The 13,805-nt window shown below is 41.7% G+C and overlaps 1 protein-coding gene across 1 annotated transcript in view; it reads left to right on the top strand.

Annotated features, from left to right (window-relative positions):
• The window catches only part of lingo2 (leucine rich repeat and Ig domain containing 2), a 478,838-nt gene extending 470,422 nt beyond the window's left edge, over positions 1–8,416 (top strand). Inside the window, exon 5 of the mRNA XM_052149207.1 lies at positions 5,621–8,416. Coding sequence (XP_052005167.1) covers positions 5,633–7,480 — 1,848 coding nt within the window. The 5' untranslated portion in view covers positions 5,621–5,632 and the 3' untranslated portion in view covers positions 7,481–8,416. The remainder of the gene's footprint in view (positions 1–5,620) is intronic.
• The last annotated feature ends 5,389 nt before the right edge of the window (positions 8,417–13,805 follow it).

Here is a 13,805-nt window from a genome sequence, read left to right as displayed (position 1 = left end):
ATCTCTCTCTCTCTTTTACAGACATGCATCATGACATATTGTAGATCTTTGTTGCAACATAACATGCTGTTTATTAAATGGTGAAGCTAAGTTTTTATGATTATTATTTTATTATTAAGTCATTCTGCTTTAAAGCCACATTAAATGAAAACCATTTTGACCCTATTTACTTTATTAAACAAATAGTTCACCCAAAAATTACATCTCTCTGAAACAAATTATAAATAATTTCCAATGCTTTTCCATTCAATGGGAGTATTTAATGCCCAGTCAGTCAAGCTCCAAAAAAGGTCACAAAAGCACCATAAAAGTAGTCCATACAACCTGTACACTATATTCGAAGTCTTTTGAACCCACACAATAGCTTTGTGTGATTTTAGGTTATTGGTGACCAAACATCATGATGTCAAACCTGCGCAACATGTGCTATATTGATTTGAGAGCTGCATACTGAGTTTCACAAATGATTAGATTTGAAAGTAAATAAAGACTAAAACTTCAGTAATTTTAATCAGACAAAGCTATTGAATAGCTTCAGAAGACTTAAAATATAGCTCTTAAGTTGCATAAAATACATGGTGCTTTAATGCCTTTTTCAGAGCCTGACAATATCTGAGCTACATCATATTAGGGAAGTAAAATGGGTTGCGAACAGCATTTAATGTTGATTTTAAATGTATGGTATTATAGAAGATACATTAGATAGTGGCATTAGATTTATAGCACTACAAAACAGAAGAGACAAACCACTGTTTGGAATGCTGCAATTAGCTTATCCAAACCAAATTAGATTTAAACCAAAAGTGTTGATGTCATGAGGCATGAGTCATGCACAAATATGTTGTATGGATTTGACTAAATCCCAGATAGTCAAAATTAATCCAGTATTGAAAAGCAAACAAAGAAGTAACTAAATTATCTTAATCACACAGCTTGGGGAAATAACCAATATCTTCAGTGAAAGGTTAACTTGAGTACAATTTGTTCATTATATATGAGGTAGCAAAGTGTCTTCAGATTTTTGAATGTGTTTGTTTACACTGGTCTGTCAATAACTGTGTTTATGGGAGTGTTAGAGAAAGCAAAGAGAGTACATTTGTCTCCTCTTGATGTCATGTCTGAAGAAGTCTTCCTTTGCTGCGAGCATTCATTTTTGTGAATTATTTCAAACTGTCCTTTTCAGTTAATTGATTCAAAACTATTACATTTTGTTCCAATCAATTCTATTCCAATTAATTCAAAACTAACCATTTGTTTGTGCCATCACTCAAAAATATCTCTGTGGTGCATTTTCATATCTTAAAATATTTTAGTAAAGAATGGAAATATTTGCCTACTTCACTATTCACCATTTATTGTTATATTAGTGCATACTGTAAATGAAAATGATTGTAATTCTTCCTTGTTTTAAACTTCCTTGTGTTCTTTATTTCTATATTTTACTTTATTAGTTTTCACATTAAACATTTTGTATCCACTTGGCAACAATTTCAGTTTGGTCAAAATGATTGGTTCTATAACTGAAACAAATCACCCTCTAGGCCATTTCAGACCAAATAAATATATATCAATATGTGTCAGAAGGCAGAAAATTTGTAGTTTAGTAAAATATTTTTGCTATATCATCCGGTCCTACTGCTTATCCATTCTTTCATTCTAATGCTTATTTCTCAAAAAATAGTTTCGTTTCAGGGCATAATTGACAATGCTAATAAAGGCAGCAATTAAACAGCATAGTAAATACATTATTTGTGTTGATTAGCATATATTTTGGTGAGGCAATACCGACACTATCTGAACAAGACCCAGAAGTATAATATTTTTTTCCTTTTTTCCCATTTTTGTTCTGTTTGGATCTGTTTCACTGACCATTCTCAGGGTAGATATGATCACTTGATAAAATATTGGCAATGTTTACACCCCTGCATACATCTCCTGTCTCCACCAATGCCCACTCCCAGTTAATTCGTTACATGCGAGAGAAGACCATTCATTTACTACTGTTACAGACATGTTGTGGCAGCAAATTTCAAATGTGATTTGCTCTCTGTGAATGTGTGGCATTTTGTGTTGTGGCATTTAATGAGAGTGCCTATACGTGTTTTAAAACTCGACCAAGCTGTGTTTTGTGCCTGCGGGGTTTCTGCGCCTCTTTCTCTGTTTAAATTTAGTGCGGCCCTTGACACACCAGATAAGGCGCTATGTCTGTGCACTTTTCACATCCTGTTTCACAATCTGTCTGCTTTACCAACACACACCCACACATACACACACTCTACTCATCTTTGGGCTTAATATTACTTTTTGCATTTCCACTCAAATATCATATACAGAACAGTAATGAGGCTGTGGGTAGTTATTTTTGCCAAATATTTAAGATAAGCAAAATATTGTCATGTGTGTATAGGTTGTTGATGCATAGGATGTCCATGCACTTTATTTTAATCAACATCAACATTTTCAGTTTTTGAGTTGCCACAGTATGCAATAGACTGGAGGTCAATATTATTGTGTCTTAAGGTGAATATTAGGACAAAAATGGCAAAAAAAGAAACCGCTTTCTCTAGAAACTCATCAGTCAATAATTGATATGAGGAATGAAGGCTATACGATGTTTGAAATTGCCCAAAAAAAACTGAAGATTTCATACAAAGGTGTACACTACAGTCTTTAAAGACAAAGGACAACTGGCTCTGACATGGACAGAAAGAGATGTGGAAGGCCAGATGTTCAACTAAACAAGAGGATATGTATATCAGAGTCTCAAGTTTGGAAATAGGCACCTCACATGTCCTCAGCTGACAGCTTCATTGAATTCTACCCACTCAACACCAGTTTCATGTACAACAGAGAAGACTAAGGGGTGCAGGCCTTATGGGAAGAATTGCAAAGAAAAAGACACTTTTGAAACAGAAAAACAAAAAGAAGTGGTTAGAGTGTAAGGTGCATGAGAAGTGCCCGACAAGTATGCCACATCTATGGCAAGTACTATAGGCCCGTACTATACTATATAAGTACTATAGTATAAGTATGAGGTGAAATGTCACCTGAATATCTGGACAAACTGGCAGCTAGAATGCCAAGGATCTGCAAAGCTGTCATTGCTGCATGTGGAGGATTTTTTTATGATAATGTAATTGTAAGGGGATTCAGATGGGCAAGGAGGAGGCGAGAACCAGCTTGTCAATATAAATAATGTTAAATTAAACTCAAAACAAAAAGCACAAACATAAACACACACATGACGGACATGCCCGTAATTCTCTCTCTCTCGAACCATCGTCACCGGCCGCCTTTATCCCTCACGCGCCCCATCAGGCCGATTGGGGACCGGGCGAGCGACATTCCAGCCCGTTCAAAGCATTCTCATCCAAAAATCCACCATGTGCAACAATGGCAGCTTTGCAGATTCTTGGCATTCTAGCTGACATTTTACCCCTCTCGTCCTGTAGCACTTGACATAGATGTGGCTGTCTTGTCGGGCACTTCTCATGCACCTGACAGTCTAGCTGATCCCACAAAATCTCAATGAGGTTAAGATCAATAACACTCTTTTCCAATTATGTGTTGTCCAATGTCTGTGTTTCTTTGCCCACTCTAACCATTTCTTTTTGTTTTTCGGTTTCTAAAGTGGATTTTATCTTTACTGTTGTTCATGAAACTGGTGTTGAGCAGGTAGAATTCAATGAAGCTGTCATCTGAGGACATGTGAGGCATCTATTTCTCAAACTAGAAACTCTGATGTACTTATCCTCTTGTTTAGTTGTACATCTGACCTTCCACATCTCTTTCTGTCCTTGTTAGAGCCAGTTGTCCTTTGTCTTTGAAGACTGTAGTGTACACCTTTGTATAAAATCTTCAGTTTTTTGTCAATTTCAAGCATTGTAAAGCCTTCATTCCTCAAAACAATTATTAATCGACAAGTTTCTAGAGAAATCTGTTTCTTTTTTGCCATTTTTGACATAATATTTATAATAGACATGCCAGTTTATTTTATACTGTAGCAAAAAAAAAAAACACACAAAAACAATGTAAAGCTTCATTTAACAAACCAAATAGCTTTGAACCGTGTTTGATATAATGGCAAGTGATTTTCTAGTACCAGATTAGCAATTTAGCATGATTACTCAGAGTGATGGCTGCTGGAAATGGGGCCTGTCTAGATTTGATAAAAAATGACTTTTTTCAAATAGTGATGGTGCTGATTTTTACATCAGTAATGTCCTGACTATACTTTGTGATCAGTTGAATGCCACTTTGGTAAATGAAAGTACCAATTTCCTTCCGAAACAAACTTTTGGCCACCAGTGTGTGTGTGTGTGTGTGTGTGTGTATATAAATATAGCAGGGTGTTCAAATACTTATTTTCCTCACTGTATACACACACACACACACACACACACACACACACACACACACACACACACATATATATATATATATATATATATATATATATATATATATATATATATATATATATATATATATATATGTAGTGTGTGTGTGTGTGTGTACATACTGTATATATATACATACATACATACACACACACACACACACACACACATTGATTCTGAATTTAGAGTGTTGATGTCAGACTTTCAGTACCTCTAGTCAATGATTTGATTTGTTTAAACTTTTGCAGAGGGCTTATTATAGTGAATGTTTCAAAAAGCAGTCTTACTTACTGGAAATCACTGTTCCCCTTGTTTGCCTTGTGTGCTTTTTATTTGTTATGGGACATTTTGTTAGGAAAAGTACAACCAGACTTTTTTTAATTCAAAGCTGAATCAGATAATGGCAAAAAAACAAACAAAATCTTTCAAACACAAAAATAGTTTTGTGACTACTGAAACTATGAGCATATTATTTAGGATAATTAAATTAATTTAGCTATCAATATCTTTTCTCTGCATAATTCAGTATGAATGTTTATAATTATATTTTAATTTAATTAAGTATTATGGAGCAAATGCATTCAATCTTTGTAATATATGGTAAGTAATGGTTTATCAATATGCAGAGATTCTGTGAAGATGAATTTCATGAAAATATTTCATGGCATTTAAACAGTATTATTAACCATCAATCACTTAAAAAGGAAGCTTTTGAAAAGCCGCTAAACTACACAGAAATGTGACAGTGAAACAGTCCAAATCTTTCAAAGTACTGAACGAACTGAGGAAGAAAAACATCAGGACACCCACAGGGCTGTGAATTCATGCGCAAACAATAACGGATCAATCCATGCACATACAAGCCCACAAGCAAGAACTGAGACAGTGTTCATTCATATTTGCATGGCTTCAGCAATCTTTGTTAGTTCTTCGTGGACAATACTAATTCAGATTAATTATTTGGATGGAATATGATGCTATTCATTCAGAATCTTTCTTGCAGATTAAGTGCTACATATATAATGCTAACAAATATTGGTAAATCTTTCATTGATTAAGTAACCAATTTAACCAGTTTCTGCCAAGTTTTGCTAGAGATGTTAACTGTATATTGCTGTACAGTTCATTTTTATGGATTCTAATATATAGATTGCAATATAGACATCATGATATCATTGTTTCTCACATATACTAACAATTAACTTTTCTCTCTCTTCCAGAGCCATGACAGTATGGTGTACTGTTTGAGTCGAGTCATGCTGCACACAGCCGTTTCTTGCTGGCAGCCTTTGCTGGGGCTGGCCCTTGTGGCCATTTTCGTGGGCTCCAGTCTGGCTTGCCCCTCCCGGTGTGAGTGCTCTGCCCAGAGCCGCTCTGTCATCTGCCACCGCAAGCGCTACACTGCCATCCCTGATGGAATCCCCATTGAGACACGAATCCTTGATCTCAGCAAGAATCGCATCCAGGCTGTCAACCCTGATGAATTTGCTGCCTACCCACACGTAGAAGAACTGGACCTAAGTGGGAACATCATTGCCTACATAGAGCCCGGGGCCTTCAACTCTCTCTACAGCCTCTACTCACTGAGCTTAAAGAGCAACCGCATCAAGCTCCTCTCGCTAGGTGTCTTCTCTGGCCTTGCCAACCTGACCACACTGGATATCAGTGACAACAAAGTTGTCGTTCTGGTGGATTTTATGTTCCAGGACCTGCGCAACCTAAGGTCACTGGAGGTTGGTGACAATGAGCTAGTTTACATTTCTCATCGGGCTTTTATTGGACTATTATCACTGGAGAGCTTGACGCTGGAGCGCTGTAACTTGACGGTGGTGCCCACAGATGCCCTATCTCATCTGCACAGCCTGGTGATTTTACACATGCGCTACCTCAGCATAAGCATCCTTCACCCCTATTCCTTCAAGAAGCTATTTCACCTCCGTCACCTTGAGATCGACAACTGGCCATCTCTTGATTTATTCCCAGCTAACTCCCTGCACAGCCTCAACCTAACCACACTTTCGGTGACCAACACCAACCTTTCCACTATCCCCTACCAGGCACTTCGTCACCTGTCATACCTCACGCATCTTAACCTCTCCTACAACCGCATCCGGATGGTGGAGGGTGGCCTGCTTCAGGACCTGGTGCGATTGCGAGAGCTGAGGTTGGCTGGAGCTCAATTGGTGTCCATAGAACCCTATGCTTTCCAGGGTATCCGCTGGCTCCGCTTGCTAAATGTCTCCCACAACCGCCTCGATACCCTGGAGAGGGGAGTGTTCCATGCTCCTGAGGCCCTGGAGGTGCTGTTAATTAATGACAACCCACTGGTGTGTGATTGCCGTCTCATGTGGTTGCTGCAAAGGCGCCATTCCGTTTCTTTTGGCAATACCCAGCCAGAGTGCAGCACACCAGAGGGCATCCATGGACGACCCTTCAAGGAGTTCAAAGAGACCCTGCTATCCTACTATGTGACCTGCACCAAGCCGAAGATACGAGAAAATCGGACACAGATGGTATCAGTCGAGGAGGGACAGTCAGCTCGGTTGTACTGCAGTGCAGAGGGGACCCCACGACCCACCATTTCCTGGGTCACACCACGTCGGCGACACCTGACCAATAGGAGCCACGGCAGGGTTACTGTCCACAACAACGGCTCTTTGGATATCAAGGCAGCTGAAGTTCAGGATGATGGTGTGTATATGTGTATGGCCTCTAACACAGCAGGCAATGACACACTTATGGTATCACTGGCAGTGAAAAGTCTGGGCTCGCTGTATGCCAACAGGACCCAGCATTACACAGATACGAGCAATACCACTGCCAACGGTACCAACCTTCCCAATGTGACCTTTGGCCTGGACCTAAAAACTATCTTAGTTTCTACAGCCATGGGCTGTTTCACATTCCTAGGAGTGGTTCTGTTCTGCTTTCTGCTCCTGTTTGTGTGGAGTCGAGGAAAAGGCAAACATAAAAACAATATTGATATTGAGTATGTGCCACGCTCAAAGTCCAATGGGACCTGCGCTGAGGAGGCAGATCAAGGTGCTGGGCCACGGCGCTTTAACATGAAAATGATTTAAGACATTTAATTCTATATCAGTGGGAATTTACGCAGATCTTTATTTCCCAAATGGGACCTGGAACAGGAATCCTTCAAATCAATGCCAGGAAACTTAACAGCTCCAGAGATTCCATTCAAGTTTGGTTCAGCTTGGACTGCAGTGAATTCACAAAGGGGATAACATGTGTCAATAATTAACAATTTTCATTTTCTATGAAACCCTCTGGGTAAGCGAGGATGTTCACCAACACTCCTGAATTGTGTACAGAACAGATTTGTAAAATTCAAGTATTACTCTTAGTTGCCGAGACTTGCATATGCTTTCTCACTGCAACCAACAGATAATCGGGAATCTGTTCTCTCATTCATTCTCCTGCATATATGTACGTAATGCCCAGTTATGTATGTGTATGTTAACATGTAAAATTACTTTATTTTGTTTCAAAATGCAATGACCGCCAACATTTACATTTCCTATGATTTGAAGGAAACATGACCAAGCCATCGTCCCGCTTCTCAAACTGTTTGAGGCTGGATGACAAAGGGCTTTAGTTGGTATGAAATGATAACTGAAGAAAGTGTGTGCCGTTTGTCTACCCCAAGTAATTATCTGAAGAATATTATATTTATTTATAATCTGGGAGAAAAAAAAGAAGAAAGATTATTTATAAAAAAGGCCTTTAAAATCAAACTCACTAATACAAGGTGAACATTTTCAAATTGTTTAAATACATGCATTTTTCTATGATTTTGCTGTAAGTATACACCTTAATTTCAAACATACACACATGTTTGGTTGTGCTCTTGTCCATTACGTGACTCTAATTTTGGTACAAAATACAAAATGTCGTCATTTCCAATCATCAACATTAATATTTTATTTATTTTTCCTTCCCTAGTAAGAAAATCTGACTTTGTTGTGGTAGTTTCTCATTTTGATGTTGAATCATTTAGATTGTAAACAGTTAAAAAGTAAAAGATAATAATACATGTATGTGGAATAAAGAATATTAATTTGTATTCTAATGTTGCATTTACACTCAGATTTACATGTATTGTTTCACATTACTAAGTGCAGTCTTTCTTTTGTTTCAGAGATATGGTATATTTCATAGAATTTGAAAGACAGAATAATTACATATCACAGTCATGAGACCTAATTTAAGACTCTTGTCTAACATTGTGATGTAACTATTGATTTCCCAGAAGACACTATGGGGTTACTGGCAAAGATTAGGAATATTTAAATGTCTCTAATCTCAGTCAGGCCCTAAGGACTATATGCAAAAACGTCCTGGTTACTTTTGTAACCTCCATTCCCTGATGGAGGGAACGAGACATTGTGTTGATGTAGTGACACTAGGGGTCGCCCCTGGGAGCCCTAAACACATTTGATCTTTGAGAAAATTCCAATGGAAATTGGTGAATGGAATTTGCATGAGTGGAAATACATCACATGGTCTTACAGAGTCTTGTCTCATGTGGAGAAGTCCCTGTGGTAGGTCCTACCCAGAGGGGGGAGGAGCTCTACAAACACGTCGAACAGGGGCAGAGGGGTCTCTGCCTAAGGAAGATGCAAGTTTACCAATGGGGAAACCGTCTGGCGGGAGATACATCACATGGGGTTACATATAGGCAACCAGCGCACGTGGAGCACCTATCCCTGTACAGGGTCAAGTAAGTACATGTACTGGGCAGGCAGCGAGTTTCATGAACACTACTGGGGGTAAAAAGCGCACGTCTTAACCTCCGGGAGGGGAAAGGCGCTATAGAGAGATAAAGAACGCTTGCAGGTCCCCTATCCTCTTGAAGGAAGTGAGCGCAGTCAGGAGGGCAGACTTCAAGGAGAGTGCCTTTAGCTCAACTGACTCTAGGGGCTCAAATGGAGCTCCCCATATGCCCCGAAGGACCATGCAGAGATCCAACGAGGGGATGAGACGTGGTCTGGGGGGATTCAACCTCCTCGTGCCTCTAAGGAACCTGATAACCAGGTCGTGCTTCCCAAGAGTCTTACCGTTAACTACATTGTGGTGCTATAGTGGCCACATACACCTTCAAGGTGGAGGGGGACAGCTGCCCCTCCAGCCTCTCCTGCAAGAAGGAAAGCACTGCGCATCTCTGGGGGTCTTTGCATCGGGAAGAGCAGTGCTTAGTGAACAGACGCCACTTCAAGGAATAAAGGCACCACATAGAGGGAGCCCCGCCTGACTGATTGTGTATACCACCGCTGGTGGTAGGCCACTTAGGTCTTCTGCGTCCCATTCAAGGGCCAGACATGTAGATTCCAGTGGTCTGGTATTGGGTGCCAGATGGTGCCCCGTTCCTGAGAAAGAAGTTCCTTCCTCAGTGGAATTTGCCGGGGGGGCAGGGCTGTGGCGAGAAGCATGAGGTCCAAGAACCAGGTCTGGGTGGGCCAGTAGGGTGCTACCAGGACAACCTGATCTTCATCCTCCCTGACCTTGCACATGGTCTGTGCAAGTAAGCTCACTGGGGGGAGTGCATACTTGTGTAGCCCTGGGGGCCAGCTGTGTGCCAGGGCATTTTCAGTGGGCAACAAGTTCAGACAGTTCAGCACTGACTGTGCGTGCACGCTCATGAGGTGCGCCATCATAGAGACTGAGTCTAACTCCATGCCGAGAAAAGAGTTGCCCTGAACCAGGGAGAGCTTGCTCTTTTCTCAGCTGACCCAAAGCCCCAGCCAGCTGAGGTGCCTGAGCACCAGGTCCCTGTGCGCACACAACAAATACCTAGAGTGAACTAGAATCAGCCAGTCATTGAAATAGTTGAGGATGCGGACACCCACTTCCCTTAGCAGGGCAAGAGCTGTCTCTGCATCTTTTGTAAAGGCACGAGGTGACAGGGACAGACCGAAGGGGAGGACCTTGTACTGGTATGCCTGGCCCTCGAAAGCAAACTGCAGGAAGAGCCTGTGTCGAGGTAAAACCGCAACATGGATGTACTTGTCCTTCAGGTCTACCACCCCGACCCAATCTTGATGTCGGATGCTTGCTAAAATGCATTTTGCATCTTGAAAGGGAGTCTTTGCATGGCCCGGATCAGTACTCGCATGTCCAAGTTTGGACGCAACCCACCGCCTTCCTTTGGTACGATGAAGTAGGGGCTGTAAAACCCCGTCTTCATCTTGGCTGGAGAGACAGGCTCTATCGCAACATTCCGTAGGGGGTATGTTCTCACCCTTCACCGAGATGAAGCAGACGCCATTGAACCTGGGCGGACACCTGGCAAACTGAATCACGTAGCCGAGTCGGATGGTCCTGGTCAGCCACCGCGACAGGTTTTACTCCAGCCCGATGCTTGCAGCCGCCTGGGCAAGCATGGCCACCAGCTCTGTGTCAGCCTGTGACTGGGCGAACATACCCGAGGGTGTGGGAGCCCAGCCAAGTCCTCTACGTCAGACTGGAGCCCGCTCTCTGATGCTGCAATGCTGCGATCGAGAGCTCCGATCTCATTCTGATCTCGCAAACTCGCCCTGAGACAAGCTGGTGGACTCATCCTAAAACTCAACCGGGGCACATGGGAGGTCCATGGAGAGTTTCCCGGTGGAGAAGCTCCTATTGAGGACCCCAAATCGTTTCCCGCAATAACCGCCACAGCCTCAAACCCATAGGTAGAAGGACCGAGGCAGGGAGCCGCTGTGGTGGCTTTCCCTCTGACAAAGGAAAGCCATGACCGCAATTTTGCCATGGTAATGTTCTCGCAATGAGGACATGACCCATCCACAAAAAACGTCTCCACATGGGCAGTGCCCAAGCATGTGAGACAGCGATCATGGATGTCAGAAGCGGAGAGATAGTGACCGCAACCAGGAATTATACACAGATGGAAAGGCATCTTTAAAAAGATGCTCCATCAGTGCCACTCTTTTAGTAGGAAAATATACTCTTTTGGGGGCAGCTGTGGCTCAGGTGGTAGAGTGGGTTGGCCACTAATCGCAGGGTTGGCAGTTCGATTCCTGGCCCAAATGACTCTCCACATGCCGGAATGTCCTTGGGCAAGACACTAAACCCAAGTTGCTCTCAATGACAGTCTAGCACATTGCATGGCAGCTCTGCCGTCATTGGTGTGTGTGTGTGAGAATGGGTGAATGAGTCATTGTGTAAAGCACTTGGGTTAAAAAAATTAAAACAACTAAGGTAAAAAAGTGCTATATAAGTGCAGACCAATTACTCTTTTATTAGGAAGAATATACTCTTTAAGCTGCTGAAGCACCCAGGGGCGTTCTCTGCACACCACTGGTGCAAGAGGGGGAGAAACTGCTGTAATGTGCCGTAAATCCAAAAGCTTGCTTTCACAGGTGAATGGATCGGCAGAGGAATTCAGCTTGCTGAACAAAACCGCTCGGCTCCGAAGAAAAAATCTAAAAGAGTGGTTGCAAGCCAACTCCTTTTACACCTGTATTGTTGGGGGAGTGAAATGCAAATTCACTCTCCAATTTCTATTGACCTTTTCTCAAAGATCAAATGTGTTTGGGGCTCCCAAAGGCTACCTCTAGTGTCACTGCATCGACACAACGTCGAGTGAGTGACAGATAGGGAACTTAAACTGTTTCATTGGCCCTTTTCACTCTGTGGTCAACACATTCTCACACCCCAACTCGTCACATATGGACGCTCGGGCAGGACCCCTTGGCGTCGCTTATTGACGCGCCGGGTGTACCTTTGGCGTCATTTTACGACGCGTCCGGTTTCGAAACATAAAAAACCAGTTGGAGGGCCATTGTAGCCTATTCCTTTTGATTTTTATTGATTGCGGTCTCGACTCTCGACCCATTCGCAGCGCGAGATTACCCGAGACGTGAAATTTCAACGCTGCACGCTCCGGTTCGGAGATATGTAGAACGGCGTCATTTCACGACGCATCCGGGGTTTTAAACATCAAAAAACAGTTGGAGGGCCATTGTAGCCTATTCCTTTTGAGTTTTATTTATTGCGGTCTCGACTCTCCACCCATTCGCGGCGCGAGCTTATCCGAGACGTGACATTTCAACGCTACACGCTCCGGTTCGGATAGATACATAGAAGTCTATCGGACTACCCTGCGCGTCGAAAAATGACGCAAAAGGTATACCCGGCGCGTCAATATGTGACGAAACTGCCCGAGCGTCAGTATGTGACGAGTCGGGGTGAGAATGTGTTGCTGTGGTCTGTGTTACTGCATTCCCTATGGACAGAAAGAAGGACAGTCACACTATTGCCTGAGAAAAATTAGGTTCACTATGGTTCATGGGCACCTTCAGGATTTCATCTGAGGATACCCACAGAAAACTTCGGGAAAAAACAACTCCAAAGCCTTCAATTCTGATGACTTTGGGAAAGCATTATTTTTTCTCGAGTATGAGTAGCATTCATGTAACTATTGGCTAAAGCATTTCTTTCAGTAACCGTTCAGAATAGACCTGTTCTCGTGCTAAAAAGCAAAATGCACCACAACGAATAGAGCAGAACGCAGGTGTCTCGAGATGCATTTTTATCAGTTGATGCAACACCATGATGCAGTTGTCAAATTACATCTATCTAAAACATTTCTACATGGGAAATGATTGAAAAACAGCGTGAGCGGATGCAAAAACATGTATAGTTTGAACAGCCTCTTGTTCACATGATACAGCACTAGCTGAATTTACATCTCAAAGTTTCGATTCAGTCAATTTTGTAAGCCCGTTTGGCCAATTCACTGAAAAGAACTGACTCAAAAAATTATTCATTCGCAAATTGGTCATCGCTAGTTCTTTTAAACTGCCATGGGACACACTTCACGATTGATGAAATATTCTGAGAGTAAATATTTCTCATGTCATTGGAGTAATCATGGTACGCACAGTGCGTACGAACGTACAGCTGCAGGCACCACTGTTACGGTTAATGGATCAGATGCTGCAATTTTCAGCTCAAGGGGATTAGAAGAACAACTCCACAAAAACACACAGACTCACTTATGTTAATCATACATAACTAAATAAGTCCTTTCTTAACTTCACAACTACATATATAATTCATATCGAACTTCAAAGCAAATTTGTCATGAAATGTGTTGTTAAATGTTCTACAAGGAAGTCCCTGCTAAATGCATTATTCTTTTTGCCTGCTGTCACAGTGTAGCTGATCTTTTGTAATACTGTCAGCAAAAGCCACATAAAACAGGTTCACAAAGTTGCCCCACCAATTGCTTAATTCAAAATGAACTTTTTATTCAATACATCAGAAGTTTAGAACCAGCCTATACATAAACTATATACAAATGAACATACAAAACCAATGACATGAGTACCCACAGGTTTTAGTACCGAGTACCCAGTTATGTTCTCAGTTATGTAGCATTTAATT

This window comes from Xyrauchen texanus, chromosome 19 (genome assembly GCF_025860055.1).
Source record: "Xyrauchen texanus isolate HMW12.3.18 chromosome 19, RBS_HiC_50CHRs, whole genome shotgun sequence".
Classification (NCBI taxonomy): domain Eukaryota; kingdom Metazoa; phylum Chordata; class Actinopteri; order Cypriniformes; family Catostomidae; genus Xyrauchen; species Xyrauchen texanus.
Note: the sequence above shows the minus strand (reverse complement) of the source record. Positions and strands in the feature narration are given on the sequence as shown.